This window comes from Bos indicus, chromosome 3 (genome assembly GCF_029378745.1).
Source record: "Bos indicus isolate NIAB-ARS_2022 breed Sahiwal x Tharparkar chromosome 3, NIAB-ARS_B.indTharparkar_mat_pri_1.0, whole genome shotgun sequence".
NCBI classification, from domain to species: domain Eukaryota; kingdom Metazoa; phylum Chordata; class Mammalia; order Artiodactyla; family Bovidae; genus Bos; species Bos indicus.
Window position 1 is genome coordinate 55,330,155 of NC_091762.1, and position 19,690 is coordinate 55,349,844.

General features: G+C 36.1%; 1 protein-coding gene across 2 annotated transcripts in view; it reads left to right on the top strand.

The window, feature by feature from the left end:
* GTF2B (general transcription factor IIB) overlaps positions 1-18,607 on the top strand; it is a 31,069-nt gene extending 12,462 nt beyond the window's left edge. For both annotated transcript variants that reach the window (XM_019957143.2, XM_070786167.1), the window contains exons 3-7: positions 11,369-11,502; positions 13,689-13,835; positions 14,177-14,306; positions 15,438-15,719; positions 18,189-18,607. In XM_019957143.2, the coding sequence (XP_019812702.1) occupies positions 11,369-11,502; positions 13,689-13,835; positions 14,177-14,306; positions 15,438-15,719; positions 18,189-18,322 (827 nt within the window). In that variant the 3' untranslated portion in view covers positions 18,323-18,607. The remainder of the gene's footprint in view (positions 1-11,368; positions 11,503-13,688; positions 13,836-14,176; positions 14,307-15,437; positions 15,720-18,188) is intronic.
* The last annotated feature ends 1,083 nt before the right edge of the window (positions 18,608-19,690 follow it).

Consider the following 19,690-nt stretch of genomic DNA (forward strand, 5'->3'; position numbering starts at 1 on the left):
AGTCAGCTTTTCGCATCAGGTGGCCAAAGTATTGGAGTGTTAGCTTCAACATCAGTCCTTCCATTGAACACCCCAGACTGATTTCCTTTAGGATAGACTGGCTGGATTTCCTTGCAGTCCAAGGAACTCTCAAGAGTCTTCTCCTGCACCACAGTTCAAAAGCATCACTTCTTCGGCACTCAGCTTTCTTTATAGTCCAACTCTCACATCTGTACATGACTACTAGAAAAACCATAGCCTCAACTAGATGAACCTTTGTTGACAAAGTAATGTCTCTGCTTTTTAATATGCTGTCTAGGTTGGTCATAACTTTCCTTCCAAGGAGTAAGCATCTTAATTGCATGGCTGCAGTCATCATCTGCAGTGATTTTGGAGCCCAGAAAAATAAAGTCAGCCACTGTGTCCACTGTTTCCCCATCTGTTTCCCATGAAGTGATGGGACCAGATGCCATGATCTTAGTTTTCTGAATGTTGAGCTTTAAGCCAACTTTTTCACTCTCCTTTTTTACTTTCATCAAGAGGCTCTTTAGTTCTTCCTCACTTTCTGCCATAAGGGTGGTGTCATCTGCATATCTGAGGTTATTGATATTTCTCCGGCAATCTTGATTCCAGCTTTTGCTTCTTCCAGCCCAGCGTTTCTCATGATGTACTCTGTATAGAAGTTAAATAAGCAGGGTGACAATATACAGCCTTGATGTACTCTTTTTCCTATTTGGAACCATTCTGTTGTTCCATGTCCAATTCTAACTGTTGCGTCCTGACCTGCATAGAGGTTTCTCAAGAGGTAGGTCAGATGGTCTGGTATGCCCATCTCTTTCAGAATTTTCCACAGTTTATTGTGATCCACACAGTCAAAGGCTTTGGCATAGTCAATAAAGAAGAAATAGATGTTTTTCTGAAACTCTCTTGCTTTTTCGATGATCCATCGTATGTTGGCAATTTGATCTCTGGTTCCTCTGCCTTTTCTAAAACCAGCTTGAACATCTGGAAGTTCACGGTTCACGTATTGCTGAAGCCTGGCTTGGAGAATTTTAAGCATCACTTTACTAGCATGTGAGATGAGTGCAATTGTGCAGTAGTTTGAGCATTGCCTTTCTTTGGGATTGGAATGAAAACTGACCTTTTCCAGTCCTGTGGCCACTGCTGAGTTTTCCAAATTTGCTGGCATATTGAGTGCAGCACTTTCACAGCATCATCTTTCAGGATTTGAAATAGCTCAACTGGAATTCCATCACCTCCACTAGCTTTGTTCGTAGTGATGCTTCCTAAGACCCCCTTGACTTCACATTCCAGGATGTCTGGCTCTAGGTGAGTGATCACAACATCATGATTATCTGGGTCATGGAGATCTTTTTTGTACAGTTCTTCTGTGTATTCTAGCCACCTCTTAATATCTTCTGCTTCTGTTACGTCCATACGATTTCTGTCCTTTATTGAGCTCATCTTTGCATGAAATGTTCCCTTGGTATCTCTAATTTTCTTGAAGAGATCTCTAGTCTTTCCTATTCTATTGTGTTCCTCTGTTTCTTTGCATTGATCGCTGAGGAAGGCTTTCTTATATCTCCTTGCTATTCTTTGGAACTCTGCATTCAAATTGGTATATCTTTCCTTTTCCCCTTTGCTTTTTGCTTCTCTTCTTTTCACAGCTATTTGTAAGGCCTCCTCAGACAGCCATTTTGCTGTTTTGCATTTCTTTTTCTTGGGAGAATAGATGAATTTGAAAGAGAAAAATGAATCACTTTAACCTTCCCCTCTTAAGTTATTCTGGATATTATTAATACCAGTTAATCTGAGACATGAATGTGAATATGCATTAAGCAGTTTAAAAAGACTGCAGGCTCCACTTTCAGAAACTCTAAACAGATCTATTCTGTAAATTTTAGAAATTGCCACATTCTTTGAGATCTCTGTACCTCTTTAGGCTTTTCATCTTTGCCCTCATGTTTCCCATGTCTCAAGACCTAGACTTCAAATTATTCCTGTAAACCAGATATCTGTGTGTGTCCATAGCTCCTGGAAAAACTAGTAGTCCTTGGCCCTGGAGTCTAGACTTGGCTCTACTACTTAATGAGTTATGTGACTTAGGTCAAGTTGTATAATTTTTCCAAGCTTAGCTTTCTTTATATGTAAAATAAGTATGGCCCCCCTTCAAGGGCATGTACCATAAATCTCATGTTTACTAGGAACTGTTAAGAATCAAATGAGGTAATGTATAAACTAAACAGTAGAATTTTAGTATGAGATTTCAGTGATACATATTTTGGGAATGTAAGTACTCCTTTTTTCTTAACCTTGTAGGAAAAAGGATGATTCTAAGTCTGAGATGCCGTTCTCCCTAGCAGGTCATTTGCAAAATGTGTTTGAGAGATTGTTATTGGTCTAGCATATTTAATGCTGCAATTATAGTATTTTAAACATTATCAGATTATCATCTTTAAATTTGAATTAGCAATGTTTCCTAAAGGAAAACATTTAGTTTAAGATGGCCAAGTTATATTTTTAAAGTAAGGAGTATTTGTATTCATTTTCAGATTCTTGCTTTGTCATGGCTTGTAAGCCCTCAGACACAGTGTTTTTACCTAATTCAGAATTTTTAATATGGACACTACTTAAGCATTAGAGAATAACTAATTTTGTTTGGGTAACACAGGTGTTCTTTGAGGTAGGTTTTTGTTTCACAGAAAGGGAAACTGATGCTTGGAGTGTTTGGGTAATTAATTCAAGATTCTCTGTTTAGTAAGTGACACAGTCACTTAAATCTAGATCTGTTGGACTTGAAAGGCCTTTGGTCATTGTACTTCTGTTAAGCACTGCTGGTCAGGGAGAGTGTTGGAAAGATGAGATGCAATAAGCAAGCTCTGGACTAGCTCTTTGGCTAGTGTGTGGAAGGAAGGGGTGAATTAAAACAACAAAGTGGTAAAAGTTCTATTACAGATCTTCCGAGTTTGAGTTTGAGGAGAGCACTAGGAAGGAAGTGGTGACTTCCTGAGGAAATTACTGTTGAATTTACATTGAAAACATGATCGATCATTAAGAATGTTAGGGTTTATGGAGGGAAAGTCATTCCAGGTAGAGGGGTAAAGAAACATATGCCATAGGATAGAGGCCTGAAAGGATTAGTGTGTGAATGACTAAATGTTATTGTGGCTAAGTTAAGATGCATCTTATACCAGAGCCATAGCTCCTTAGCTTAGATGCTGCTGCTGCAAATCTGCCAATTTCAGGAGAAGCAAGGTCTGTTCACATATTCAAGGATGGAACTATTTTCCAAATGGTAATTATCACTGTTGACTTGTACAGGTTCTCCCCATCTCCAAGGGTCTAAACATGGATAAAATAGGCTTTTATGGGCTGGTCTGGGAAATTAACCATGATTTGGTTTGTTTCTAAAGGATAATTCATTATGAGTTGGTACCTGGTTTGCATTGTGGAAACATAAATTGATTTAGAGACTGACTATATTATTAATAGTATTTTTTATGAAGTATCTCTTGACCAAAGTTCCCTTCAAAGATATCATCAATGTACGATTTCTGATAAGAATATATAGTAACCCTAGACTAAAAATTTGGATTCTTTGAAATGTGAGAAAGGTTAGATGACTGAGGAAGGTGTGGAAGCTAATGATGCATTTCATTTTCAGCATTAGATTTAAAAAAATACAGTGTGATGGCTTAAACAGTTTTCCAGGGCACCTAATTTAAAAATTCAATGCTTTGGACTTAACCATTTTAAATAATAATAAATGTTGTTTGTTGTTTAGTCCTAAATAGTTTCGTATCTGACTCTTTGACCCTGTTGATCTCCGCTTATAATTTTGCCTCAGGTCTCTCAAATATTAGGAAAGGTTCTGGATGTCATATGTAAAGCATTTAGTGCCTGAAACTTAGTAAAAGCCCAGTGTGTGCTAAGTCGCTTCAGTCATGTCAGACTCTAGAGACCCACAAGGCTCCTCTGACCATGAGATTTCCCAGGCAAGAATACTGGAGTGTGTTGCCATTTCCTCTTGCAGGGGATCTTCCCAACCCAGGGATTGAATCCATGTCTCCTGCTTGGCAGGTGGATTCCTCACCACTGCACCACCTGGGAAGTCCTGAATAATAATATATTTTGATTATTGAAGCTTTAGACTTACCAGCACTTTTTAAAACTTTTGTTGTTTTAAATTAAATGGTTTTAGATACATCTAACATATGAAAACAAATAGCTTGGGAAATACTGTTCTAAGACTCTTCTGAATTCTCTAGTAGAGGTGGGTGGTACACCAAAATAACTTAAATCCTTTTCCAGAAAGATGGCAGAAAGATTTGGAATTTTGGGCAGTTCCTCTCAGTATCCCTTTTTAAAAAATTCTTTTGTAATTTACAATAGAAAACAGAAAACAAAAATATCCTGAGTCTAGGTCAGGCTAGAAAGTCAGACTATATCTCCAATATTGGTTTCCTGGCTGCTTTTGGTATGTTGCAGTTTTCCCCTCTATTAAAATTGCTATCTTAAGCCGTTATGATTTTAATGTTGTACTACAAAATACCATTGGTTGTAGCTTTAGTAGCTTGCCTGGTACAAAGGTTAAATGTTTAATTTGCCCCCGTGTACTGTTTCCTTTAGACTGTCAGGCAAAGTACCTTGTTTCTAGGAGATATACTTTTCTTTCTCCTGATCCCATTACTCCATATAGCAGAAACTGCTGGTTGTTTCCCAGTAGCTATTACTGAACTCTTTTTTTTTTTTTTTAAGATCACTGTATTATTGATATATTGTTTTTTTCTTTGTAATTTTATTTATTTATTTTTGGCTGTGCTGGGCCTTCGTTGTTGCACAGACTTTTCTCTAGTTGTGGTGAGTGGTGGCTACTTTACTTGTGTTGCGTGGGCTTCTCATTGCAGTGACTTCTCTTGTTGTGGAGCACGGGGTCTAGGGCATGCAAGCTTCAGTGGTTGCAGCTTCCAAGCTCAGTAATTGCGGCTCATGAGCTCTAGAGCACAGGCTCAATAGTTGTGATACTCAGGCTTAGTTGCTCCACATGTGGGATCTTCCCGAACCGGGGATGGAACCCTTGTTTCCTGCATTGGTAGGCGGATTCCTTACCACTGAACCCCCAGGGAAGCCCCAGTTCTTTCTTTAATAATAAGAATCCCTGAATTTTAACTGGTTCCATGGCTGCTCAGCTAGCGTGTATTTCCCAGCTTCCCTTGTAGTTAGCTGTGGCCGTGTGATTGAATTCTAAGATGCACTGTAAAGTAGAAAAGATTTGTGCACCTCTAGAACCAGCCCTAAGGGATGTGCTCTCCCTTTTTCTGCTTCCCATTGGCTAGAATACAGATATGATGGAGGGAACTACCAATAGTCATCATATGCTGCAGAATGCAGATCATCATGAGGATGGCTTATCAAAAAGATAGGGAGTCACACTAATCCAAAACTATTAGTATAACTCATGGACTGGTAACCTGAGAAAGTTCTATCTTGTTGAAGTTACTTTTTATTGTTTTTGCTTTAATTACAAGTCTACCTGTATCTTTTCTAATATTGATACATTTTTTGAATCATATCAGAAGTTTAGTTTTGTTTGGGTTCTTTTTTGTCTGCCAGGGATTTGTGAGTATCCAGAGAGGCTGAGAATACTTGAGGTGGTGGATTGGAAGGTTTTCCAGTGGACTTTGATTGATAATTCATTATAGGATGAATAAGCATAAAAATCAACCTGAGGCTTATGAATACAAGCTACAATGGAGGAACAGTAGTCCTGTGGACTTAACAGAAAATTCTTCTCCTGATAATAGTGATGGTTGCTCAGTCGTGTCTGACTCTGCAACCCCATGGACTGATAGTCTGTGGAATTCTCCAGGCCAGAATACTGGAGTGGGTAGCCAATTACCTTCTCCAGGGCATCTTCCTGAACCAAGAATCAAACCAGGGTCTTCTACATTGCAGGCGGATTCTTTACCAGCTGAGCTACCAAGGAAGCCCTCTCCTGATACAGTTTACCAGTAAAAAATTATAGAAAATAACTACTTTTTTGTGATCAGTGAAATAAAGCTTCTTTAATGTCTCTATTAACAAGGGTCAGAAAGAAAGAAGATAGCACAAGGAGACAAACACAGTAAAACTGTTTTAGATAGCAATAAGCTGACTTAACATTCTAGAAAATTGAAACAGTAAAACAGAAAACAAACCTGAGAATATAGAGAGTGAATTTTGGAAAGTGGTAAAGACAGGATAGCCATTATGGTACTATTTGAAGATGCAGGTGAATATGATCAAGTATTAAAGGTACAAGAAAACTTTACATTGCTCACAGAAGACCTTAGGGTTGCAAAATCAAGACTCCTGTGCACCACTGGGGAATGTATCCTTAACATTTAAAAAGTTTTATTAACAGAAATTTGTATGCAGCTAACCAGTAAAAATGTTACCTTGAAGGGACCTACAATTTTACTGATGAATTACTTCTCTGTGACAAATGCTAATACAGTGAAGTTAACTCTCAGTCCTGTTTGTCTTGTGACACAGAAGGAAGTCATAGAACAATCTTTTAAAAATTATACATAAATCCACAAAAATACAGAGCTTGAGTTTTATTTGCTGATTGTCAAATTTATTTGCTGATTTTATTTGCTGAGTACCAGTGACCACTCACTGATACTTCTTGGGCCACATGGTACAGTTTTATTTCCCCGCTCGCTCTGAATTTAAACATCCCATGGCTGGCTTTGGCTGTGGCTGGTGGCCTGTGAGTAGAAATGTTACTATTGGAAACGATTAAGTCAGTGCATAATTCATTCCCCGGCCATGATGACTGGCTTGCCTCAAGAAGTAGCAATTCCATCATCCTGAGTAAGGACTGCATAGAAAGCAGTTCTGTCCCCTGCTATACACAGGTAATATGAATAAGAAAGAAATCTTTGTTTTAAGCCACCTAACTGCTGAATCTGTTTATTATCTCCAAATAATTTAGTTTCGCGAAAGTACTAGAAGAATAATGGCCTACAATGTGCTATGTAAGAAGATAATATGTAATAAATACTGTAGTCTACTGAGATGATAGACATTTAATAAGCACAACACTTTTTCCTCATTTAAGATGCTCTGAGGTAGAGTACAATGATGCTTGATGCTTTAACGGAAGACTTTCAGTTCACCTGTCACTTTCATGCATAATGTCAAAGTATTGGGGACATTTTTGTGTTAAAGGCATTGTTTTGAAGGTTCTGACAAGTGCTTTAGATACAAATTATAAATGGGAGTTAAGCATTGGAAAGGGAACAATTCCTTGCCATTGATGGGACTCTATGTCTGGATTGTTTAGATCATTTTTTAAAAATTAAGTCTATTAAAAGTAGCTGAATATAGGCATGTGAAATACAATAGCAATTTCTAGTTAGAAAATGAGATTTTTAAACAATTTATTTATTTTTGGCTGTGCTGGGTCTTCATTGTTGCCTGGGCCTTCTCTGGTTGTGGAGAGCAAGGGCTGCGCTCTAGTTGCAGTGAGCATGCTTCTCATTGGAGCACGAGCTCCAGGGTGCTTGGGCTTCTGTTGCTGCGGCATGTGGGCTCAATCGTTGCAGCTCCTGGGTTCTGGAGCAGAGGCTCAGTAGTTGTGGTGCACAAATCATAAGGTAGGTGTGTGCCAAAGTAGTTGAACAGTTTTAAACTAGTGTGAATGATTTTGGCAGTTACTCTCAATTTCTTCCTGAAAAAAGAGAGATGAAACTCATTCCTTTAGAATATAGTAAAATATCTTCGTTGATACTCTTTAGACACCTTTCTGATAACATGGATTGAGAACTGTGCATGTGTGTATACTATTGAATCTCTTTACCTTTTTGGATGGGAAACTTGATCAGAGTGTGAAGAGATCACACAATATAGATGGAGGGAGGAATAGTGGTATTATATATAGTGTAGTAGTGCTGTGATACAGACTTTTTATCTGATGTTGATTTTATAAAAATCAGGGTGTGGTTTAAAAAGGAACTGTTAAAAGTTGGCATGTTTCTCTGTTGGTAGAACAGAGGGCTATGTAAGGTTGTATGTTATGCACGTATGTGCTAATTGTTGGGCTTCTGCATGTCAAAGGTTGACTATACCTAAACAGTATGGCTGCCTTGTACACTTATTCCTTGAAAAGATTCTGTAATGCAGTTTCTTTCCAGAGCAACTTTTAAAAATGCTACCGCATTTAGATGTTCTTCAAGAAAATCTTTTATGTGTTCTGACTTTTTTTCTGAATGATCTGCTGTATTTCTTATTACTCATGCACATAATCTGATGGTCTAGTTGTAGTTTCATGATGTGCTATTTGAGTTATTTTGGAAATTTTATTTTCTATAAATACTATGTTTTGAGCAGTAAAGTATAAAAAGAGGGAATGACTCTGAGCACAAACTACAGATTGTTGAATGAGTCATGTAGACCATTCCCACGTATGTGGAAAAATTACATCACTACCCAGTTCTGGGCTTTCTATTTATACTATCCTAGGCCAACTTTTTTTTTTTCCCCCTCCTAATCCAATTTGTCTTTTTTGAGGCAGTAAAAGCAAGTACAAAAGAAACTCATGGTAAGTTAATTTTGGGTCAAAAGGAAAATGCTGTGAAATGAAGCATGCTACTAGCAAACTAGTACTTTATCTTTAGTGTTCCAGAGAGACTGAAAAGACGCTAGTAAGATAAGGAAGGTATTCTCTTCTTACATCCATTGTGTAAATTAAAGTGTTAAAAGTTAATGATGGCATTTGATTTTTTTCACTTAAATTTTTAAGTAACTCTGGATTTGAAGGCTGCAGTAGTTATTTGTTGTGTGTTTTTATTTTACTGACTAGGAAAGTTAGATTCACTTTTCTCCCTTTGAAAACTGGAAGAATGGAGACATGGCAACACTTTGATGAGTGGATACTATTGAAAGGGCTGAACTTTGTCTAAAAGTTTTGTTTTGGTGTTTTGATTAGAAATTTAGTGAAAAGAGCTTGTAATGGACTAGACACTATAATTTTAATCTCACAAAAAGACATATGTATACAGATGAATGGAAAAGAAAATATATACCACAGTATTGACAGTGGCTATCTTTGGGTGTTGGGAATACAGGTAATTTTATTTTGCTTATATAACTATTTCTTGTAAGCAGTTACTCTTCTGTAAAAAGGAACAAAAATCAGTCTCTTTAGAGTAGTCTCTCTAAGACAGGGCCTTGCTTAGTATTGTAGTAAAACTCTGCACAATTACACATTTTACATTAATGTCATTTAAGTTTTAAAACTCAATTTAATTAATTAGAATTGCTTCTCATGTTTAGTGATGTTTGTTCTTATGAGGAGGAAGCAGAGAAATGCATCTTGACCATCCTATTCATGTAACTTTTTCTCCTTATTTTGGGCCACCTGCTGAATCTCTGATCCACAGAAGTTGCCTTACCTGATCTCCTTGCTTCTGCTTTCCTTGGCCATTTTCACTTCCTAAGGTGTGGCAAGTGGTGTTCCTAACTCTATCCCACTTGCCTTGTGACATGGACACGTGATAGTCCAAGTGAGATCTGGTTATTCCCAAGTGATTTGAGTATTCAAAGAAGAAAACATCTTCTCAAAATCATCAGGAATGATTCTGTTATGTATTTACTTATTTTCTAAAATAAAACCCTAAGGGCAGATCACTCTACTCTGTTAACAAGCATTTTAGTTTACCGTATATAGAAAGTGCAGCAGTCTGCGTTGAGTTCCTTCCTTCTGTTTTCTCCCCACCTCCTTTGCTGTCCTACTGCTGCTACTGCTAAGTCACTTCAGTCGTGTCCCACTCTGTGTGACCCCATAGACGGCAGTCCACCAGGCTCCCTCGTCCCTGGGATTCTCCAGGCAAGAACACTGGAGTGGGTTGCCATTTCCTTCTCCAATGCATCAAAGTGAAAAGTGAAAGTGAAGTCGCTTAGTTGTGTCCGACCCTCAGCGACCCCATGGATTGCAGCCTACCAGGTTCCTCCATCCATGGGACTTGCCAGGCAGGAGTACTGCAGTGGGGTGCCATTGCTGTCCTACATACCAGATACTGCAGCAGAGCACTCTAATGCAGGTTAATGTTTTATAACTGGTGCTCTTCTTATTCAGAATTAATATCAAACTGTCAGAATGTCATCTTATTTTTATAGCATTAAATAGCTAATACAAGCAACTTACTTTGAACTGGTTTTTAAGCACTTCATATGGATTGAAAATGTATTACTTAATTTAAAATAAGGTAATTGGGGAAATTTAAAGCTGAATCATTGCACTACTACAGAAATGAGGAAGTTTGTCCAAGGCTAAGCAGCAACTGATAAGAGTCCATAATTTTAACCATTATATTAATTGGCTGTCAATACCAACTTTTTTTTAACTACTGAGATAACTTATTTCTTCCATTCCTTTCTGTTTGCTATATATAGCCACAGATGAAAATGGTCTGGTTCCTGCTTTTAATTTTATCATATTGGTGGAAAAGCTAATGTTTTATAAATGCAGTATAGAACAGATTCTGGAATCCCATTTGCATTTCAGTTTTAGTTGTGTGATGTTAGGCAAATTAATTTTATTTCTAATAAAATAAAAGTGATATCTATTTTTATAAAGCTTTAAGGATTGAAAAATAACATTTACAAAGGGCACAGTGACTAGCATATGCAGGTATTATTGTTAACGCTTGTCTCTGGTAGAGGTATTTACCAGCCATTGAGCATTCCCCTCAAAGCAGTAATCTACACCAAATCTACCCGTCTGGTTTCTTGGCATGGCGTTTTTAGCCACTGCTTTTTTGTGTAAAAAGAAAAGTTTACCTACCTTTCTGCTTACTGATTCTAGGCTTAAGTTTATTCTGTATGAATTATTTGACCCCCAAATATTTTCAGTATTTTCAGATAGTTACTAAAGTATCCTCTTAGGCTTAGTTCTTTGCAGAGCATTGCCCATAAAAACTTTGTAATTTCTTTAAACTGTGTATTAATAACATCATGAACAGTGTTTTTTGGTTTTTATTTCTGTGCCTGTTGCACGTTTTGTTCAAATCTTGATTCTTTTTTTTTTTTTCAAATCTTGATTCTTCATTGTTACTTTATCTTTTTACCACATTGCTTAACTTTATTTTTGTCTTTATTTTGTCTACTTCTTTATTCCAGGAGTTAAAATACAACTAATCATAGCGTAATGTTTAAAGAGGGTTATTATAGAACTGTCACAATAGGAATACTTTAAGATAAATATCTGAGACAAGATACTTAAGCTGAAGCCTGATGTTCGTGTTGAGATTTTCTGGGAATAAAAGAGCTAAGTTGGGCATTAGGCTGTGTTAAATAAATCCTGTCTTGATGAGACAATTCAGATTTCCATTTATATTCTCAGGTGACCGAGTTATCGATGTAGGATCTGAGTGGAGAACTTTCAGCAATGATAAAGCAACAAAAGATCCATCTCGAGTTGGAGATTCTCAGAATCCTCTTCTGAGTGATGGAGATTTGTCTACTATGATTGGCAAGGTAATAAATCCATTGGGCAGGAAATGCCAGGTGCAGACTGACCAAAGACCTGGAGTTGGAAACTTTGCAAAATTATCAGTCACTGTTCCCAGTGAGGAATCTCTGTCTGAGAGTAAGATCAGCAGTAAGACTACTGGTAATGATGGTTGCCTTATTTATTTCTTCTGTCTTAAATGGGAAACTAATACATTGAAGTTACAGACTCTCTATCTCAGGCCCTTGTTTTAACGAAGCAGTTTTGCCCCCAAAATTTGAGTGTTGTAGGCTCTTTGAGTTCATATTAAAATGCTCCTTGAATATTAGTAATCTTTTCTCTTTTCCCTCAAGACCACTAAGATAAATTGGATCGCTGTATAATAGACTATTTGCTAATAGTGGTGAATTTATGACTCTCCTAAGCTTTACTTTTCTCATCAGTAAAGTGAGAATACTGCAACCTTAGAGACATTTTGAGGGTTACATGGAAATATGTATAAAGTATCTATACACATGTAGTGTATATAATGTGTTCAGTAAATGGTACCTGCTGCTGTTATATAGAAGCAGTAGCATAATCTTCCTGGCAGCCTGGCTGGCTTTTGCTCTGCTATCTAAATTGGAAGTAATAGTGGCATTATTTCAAAGAACTCATCCAGGAAGCATATGCTATTTTAGGACTTAATTTATACTACTGCATAGTCCATTTTTAAGAAATTAGGCAAAAGCAGGTCATATTTTCATGCCCTATAATTTACATACTAAGTTTGAAAAACATGGTGTGGCTAAGTTAAAAAGTTGACAATATTCAAGAGTATTTTAAAGTAGGTAGTTTCTGCATGTGGCTGGAAAAATTACTAAGAACGTTTATAAACTTCAAGATTGCAACTAATTAATACTGTTACTTTTTTTAATGTTTACGTTTTTCCAGTAGGAGATACATGATTCAAAAACATGTAAAAAGAACAGTAGTTTTCCTCACTCTTGACCCCTAAACTCTGTTTCTACCGCAGTCCCTTTTCCCTATCAGAAACAGGTAACCACTGCTACTGGGTTCTTCTGATTCCTTTGACAATTATTTATGTGTTTGTGGCAAAGAAATTTTTTAAGATGCTACATTTGTCATATGTTAAGTTTCTGTATGTATCTGGGAATATTTCTGGACTTCCTATCCTTTATCTTAACCTGGTCTAGTTGTCTAAGGACACACTATGCTATTCTAGTATTTGGGAGCATTAATCTTGTTTTATAACCTTTTCAGCATTTTCTTCACTGGTCTTTTCCATTTAATGTTAGGATAACTTTGTTTATTAAAAAAAAAAAAAAAAACTTGGTAATTATTTTCACTGGTTAGATTTATTTTCAAATTGGCTCAGGGAAAACTGACTTCTTAATGAAAAATCTTATCCAGAAATATAGTATGTATTTCCTTAGGTCATATCTATCCTTCAGTGGGTGTTTTAAAGTTTTCTTTCTAAGTTAATCTAGATATTTTGCTTTTTTTGTTGCTGTTGTAATTGCAGGTTTTTCTTGCATGTTCTGATTGATTACATGTATGTAGGCTATTGACTTTCCTTTGTTAATTTTGACCTTGCCACTCTGATGAATTCATTACAGTTTGAGTGATTTTCTTGAATAATTCTAGGTATATACAAAGATATTATCTGAAGATAGTTTATCAGTTTGGTCTCAGATTTGTACTTCTCGTCTCTTTCCTGCTGAATTTTAATATAATTATACTAATATAATTGCTATATAATTACATTTTATAGTTATGTTATATTAGCTAGTTTTTCTAGTACAGTGTTAGAAAATGGTAGTGACAGGAGGCATTTTTGTCTTCTGACTTTTAGTGGTAATGCTGCTAATGTTTCTCCATTAATCAGTGTGCTGGGGCTGGACTTGGGAGATTTGTTTGCTTACCTTTTTAAGCACCTTTTGGAGATAATTGTGATTTTTCTCCTAGGTCTGTGAAGTTTCATGGTTTATGTTATTAATTCTATAATAATATTTTTCATTTAAAGTATTTGCTAGAAAAACTCTTTAAAACCACCTTAACCTGGTATTTTTTCTTTTGAGGAATAGAGGTTGCTCAGGGTAGATTTCTTGGGTAATATGGAGTCAGATTGTGCAAGTTGTTTTCTTAGAATAATTGTTCATTCAGGTTTTCAGATTTTTTTTTGCATAAGTTATAAAACTTTGTTTTATAGGGTACAGGAGCTGCAAGTTTTGATGAATTTGGTAATTCTAAGTACCAGAATAGGAGAACCATGAGCAGTTCTGATCGGGCAATGATGAATGCATTTAAAGAAATCACTACCATGGCAGACAGAATCAACCTCCCTCGAAATATAGTTGTAAGTTCTTGTCTATATTCTGTAAACTGTGCTGGCTTTGACTTAGCATAATTTTAGTGAACACATGAAATTTTGCTATTATGGTTAATTAAATGGCCTAGAATTAATTAAACTTAGTTTCTCTGCTTTGAGGACTTCCCCTCATGGCTCAGCTGGTAAAGAATCCACCTGCAAGGCAGGAGACCTGGGTTCGATCCCTAGGTTGGGAAGATGTGCTGGAGAAGGGAAAGGCTACCCACTCCAGTATTCCGGCCTCGAGAATTCCATGGACTGTATATAGTCCATGGGGTCGCAAAGAATCAGACACGAGTGAGCGACTTTCACTTTTCTCTGCTTTGAAGGATCGAACAAATAACCTATTCAAGCAAGTGTATGAACAGAAGAGCCTAAAGGGGAGAGCCAATGATGCCATAGCTTCTGCTTGTCTTTATATTGCCTGCAGACAGGAAGGGGTTCCTAGAACATTTAAAGGTAAGTTTTTAATTGTTTAGATATAAATGTTAATCTATTTCATATTAAAGTGACAGGCCAAAGTCAAGCAGCTTGGATGCTTAGTAAATTAAGCTTCCTGGTTACATACAGTAATCCACTTACGTATCTTTCTAAACAGCACCTTATTTTGTTCCTTGACAAAAATTCTATGATCATATTGATTATGTTCTTTTCAGGCTGTTTTCCCATGTAAAGTCATGTTAGTTCATGTAAGCCCCATGTTCTTTGCTAGTAAGGTCTTCTGACTGTATTTTGTGAGCTTTGAGGCCTGGCCTCAGAATCCTTTGTTGCAAGTCTGTACACTGGATGTACAGCAAAGTTTCCACTCCCAGCAAGCACAGGTCTCTACAGGTGAGAGAGTCAAGTCTTAGAATCAATGAAATTTTTTCTCTTGAGTTAGACAGTTTTCATTTTCAGTTAGGTTGAAGGCTTTGATAGAACTAATATTTTTCATGTAGTTTTCAGTTTATGCATGAAAACATGACAGCTTATTCAGTGTTGCTGTGATACTTGTACATTTTAGCTTAAGACTATAATTACCCTTTATTCATCCAAGAATATTTTATATGTTTTCTTGTGTCAGACTGAAGAGGCAGTGGTTCTTGCAACTAAAACTAAGACTTCTGTTAAATTTATTCTTAATGTTAGTTGATATTTTAGAACAGGGTCAAATACTTAATCACATTTTGATGTATCTGTAATTGCAGGGATTACATGTATGTATGACATTGTGTAACTTGAGAGGCTTTCTTTAGTTTGAATATTTTCTTTCATTTTCTTGATACACCCCTTACAACAGATTAATACATATCAAAGACATTTTTGATTGATTGAAGAAACTTGCATGAATTGAAACTTCAGAGAAGTTAATATTTTGAAATATTAAGACCTACATTTAGCTTTTTTTTTTTAAAAAGCTTTTGTAAACATGTAAATTAATTGAGAAATTTTAAATTAGTTTTGTGAGAAGTGTCACTCAGAATTAGATTGATCTTTAAGGCAGGATAGAAGTTTGCAGTATATTACTTTTATAATAAAAAATGATAGATTTTTAAGGTGAACTACACGGCCTAGGTGGATTGATTTATTTAAACTTCTTTTGTCTTTTAGAAATATGCGCTGTATCACGAATTTCTAAGAAAGAAATTGGTCGATGTTTTAAACTTATTCTGAAAGCTTTAGAAACCAGTGTGGATTTGATTACAACTGGGGACTTCATGTCCAGGTTTTGTTCCAACCTTTGTCTTCCTAAGCAAGTACAGATGGCAGCGACTCATATAGCCCGTAAAGCTGTGGAGCTGGATTTGGTTCCTGGAAGGAGCCCGATATCTGTGGCAGCAGCTGCTATTTACATGGCCTCACAGGCATCAGCTGAGAAAAGGACCCAAAAAGGTAGGATTCTTCATCAGGAAGAGTATTGATAAAATTGTGAAGGCTGTAGTATGTGATTGTATTTCCATTTTAAGTTATGAGGCAGGTACAGGCATACCTCATTTTGTTGTACCTCACAGACACTGCATTTTTTTTTTTTTTTTTTAACAAATGGAAGATTTATGGCAATTCTGTTCGTCAGATGATGGTTAACATTTTTGGTTTTTAGTAATAAAGTATTTTTTAATTAAGGTATGTGCATTCTTTTTTTAGACAAAATTATTTTGCACACTTAATAAACTACAGTGTAAACATAATTTTTTATGATGTACTAGTAAACCAAAAAATTCATGTGTTTGGCTTTATTGCAATATTGGCTTTATTTTAGGGGTCTGGAATTGAACCTGCAGTTCTCTGAGGTGTGACAGTAAATATCCAGAGCCTGTGTTTAAGAGGTAGTTCCTTAGCATCAAAACTTAAGAAAATACAATATTTTGCTTTTAAGTGGCTCATAAATAAAAATATTTTGCAGGCATAACCCCGTGTACTTTTTTCTTCATTTTGAATTAAGTAATTTTAGTTCATATATTTTTTTTCATTTTTAGAAGTTGTTTTTATTTGTATCCCCTAAATATTTCTGGCTATTTGGAATAGTCTTGTTTTTTTCCCACCTCAAAACTTACCTTTTGAATCTTGATAGGAGGCAGCCATTCTTTGTTTCTCTGGAGCTGGCCTGAACCCTACAGATACGCACACTATAAATGTGTGCTGACCATCAGGTTTTACCTTTCTGTGAAATCTATTCCCTTTCTTCTTTTGTATGCTGTTCAGTTTCTTCATGAAAATACTGTTCAGCCTTCAGCTATTTTTTAATTTACTGTTGTAGAACTTTCAGACAGATATTAAGTGAATTTCTTTATAAGCATGTATTTGTTAATACTTCTATGATCCTCAAAAAGATTTATAAAGAAGGAGAAGCTGTGTGCTGTGCTCTGCTCAGTCACTCAGTTGTGTCTGACTCTTTGCGACCCTTTGGACTATAGCCCAGCAGGCTCCTCTGTCCATGGGATTTTTCAGGGGAGAATAGTGGAGTGGGTTGCCATTTTCTCCTCCAGCACAACACACGGCATTCAGTAATTAATTACTTCTGTGATCCTCAAAAAGTTTTGTAAAGAAAAAGGAGCAGTCCTAAATTTAAAAGTGAGGTAGTGAAATTACTTGCTGCAATAACTTAATACCCTATTCAGAATAGCCTTTTACCTCAGCTTACGCTGTATGTTCCTATGTTAATAAAAGTAATAAATTAGATAGAAGAAGGATTAGGCAGAAGAAGCCAGCCATTAGTTATTTAAATGTGCCATTATCCATTCCCTTTGGGCTCCACTTGCATTTTTCAAGAAAATTTTGAGTCGTCTTAGAAAATTGAGAAGTTGTGGCTGGACAGATTGTCCTTACCCTCATTCCTATTAATAGTTGTAAAGTTTATTCTAATCTTCTTGACACTTTGTGTTTCACATGAAGGGTTTTCTTGAAATATAAGGTCCTTTCTTTCCCTGCCCAGCAGCTAGTTGATATACAAATAGTTTATATAAATTGGTATTTATGTCCAGAAAAATATAATGTAACATAAGGTAAGGAAATTTAATATTATTTATTGATGGCCACATCCACACTTTGAAGCCATAAAATCTCACTAGTTTGAACTGGAAAAGATAAAATTCTGAAAAGATAAAATGAGGTTGTATTAAAGGATGTGTTTTAAAAATCTATTTTAAGTATAACTAACCAAATAATTGTCATGTGGCAGTCCTTTGGGACTTCATTTAAAAAAAGAAAAAAGTGACACTTGAGTTTGAATGGTAAATGCACATTCTTGGATTCCTTAATAGACTATAGAAATAACTCAAATGAGCTCAATATATATGCTCCAGTATGTGTATAATAGTGAAAACCATCTACATCATGCTGTAATATATAGCTATTTGATCTCAGATGTGTTAAATAGAAAAAAGTTTGGAGAAGAATATTTATAGTGTGATCCCATTTGGTTTTAACCTTATAAGAACCTCTTAACAGAGGTTTGCTAGGGGAGATGTAGGGGAACTTTAAAACACAGAAATAATAAAGTGAATTTCTTTATAAGAATGTATTCGTGGATTACTTCTGTGATCCTCAAAAAAATTTATTGTGAAGAAGTCAGTTCTAAATATAGGAAGCAATATAATAGTTACAACACATTCTGCTATGCCCTGAACTGTTCAGATGTTTTACATATAGTAAACTTTTTAATGTTAATACAACAACCCTTTGAGATAATAGATATTGAGACCATTATTGTTACTGTAGCCCTACTTTCTACTTTTTAACTGTTAAAAAGTATTTTTGTTTTTTCACTTAGACATTTTATACTACCAGGTCCCAAAATTAGAACGCAGGTGGAAGGGAGGTAGGATGGAAGTTATACTTAATACTTTGATTTTTGTCTTTTAGAGATTGGAGATATTGCTGGTGTTGCTGATGTTACAATCAGGCAGTCGTACAGACTAATCTATCCTCGGGCCCCAGATCTGTTTCCTACAGACTTCAAGTTTGACACCCCTGTGGACAAATTACCACAGCTATAAGTTGAGGAAGCTAATGTGAAATTCCTGTGAACACTGAACTTTGCCTGTTGTACATAGCCTATATATACCAAGTGCTGGATTGAGCCTTTAATAAGGAAAAACAAAAGACATGGTACGCATTCCAGGGCTAAATATAAATTGCTTGGCATTCTGTATGTATATACTAGTGAAACATATTTAATGATTTAAATTTCATATTAAATTTGCTTTCTTTTGTAGCAATCTAGGAAACTGTATTTTGGAAAATATTTGAAATTCTTGAATAAAATGTTTTTCAAAACTAAAGTTTTTGTTATAATTATGTTACATATGTAATTTTTTAATTTATATATATAATCACATATAATGCATATTGCAGCTAATAAAGCTGATAGAGGTCCTTGTTTTCCATTACTGTTTTCATATATATTTAATTTTCTTATTTTAATAAAGTTGTGGAAATAATAGGCTTTTGAGGAACCACTGTTGAACATATTTAGTTTGCAGTTTGAAAGAGGGTATGTGTGTGATTTTTTAATACTTGTGTATTAATAAGCAAGAAGTGATTAAATGGGGCCTTGAAAGGCACTGGCTTTAGAAATGTAAGAATGTGTAAGTATGTGTTTTTTCTCAGTGAGCTAGTTGAGCGAAATAATTAGTAGTAGAGCCAGATGTCAGTTTTCAGATGTTTACATTTTAGTCTATAGAATCTGCATATCTATACTTCTTTGTTATTTTTACATTTTGGATACTCATAGTCTAAAACAGTATTTAAAATGGAAACTATTGGGCCTAAGGATGTCCAGGAATTTTTTTATCAAGCACCCCCCCTCGGTGGTTGTGATGTGAAGATGTTTTGCATATCACTCTTTGACAAACACTAAGGTTTCTTGTCACGACTGAGCGACTAAACTGAACTGACTGCTAGGCAGTGTAAGCGAAGACCAACATTTTGCCCTTTTGCTAATTAGGTAGTTTGTACTGGGGCCTTGAATCCATGCTAAACATCTCTATAAACTGTACTGCTTCAAAATAGGTCTCATGGTTCTTACACATTTGTAAAGAGGTTAACACTAGTTTGGGCTTCCCTGGTGGCTCAGTAAAGAATCCACCTGCAGCGCAGCAGACCAGGGTTCAATCCCTGGGTAGGAAAGATCCCCTGGAGAAGGCAGTGGCTATCCACTCCACTGTTCTTGCCTGGAGAATTCCATGGACAGAGGAACCTGGTGGGCTCCAGTCCATGGGGGTCACAAAAAGTCAGACACGACTGAGTGACTAACACTTCACTTTTCAGTACTAACTAGATTTAAAAGACAGTCTCCTGTTGTGGCCTTGGTGGGCAAATTCCAGCCCTGGTCCAGGAAGGAATTTTCCCTATTAGAAGATCAG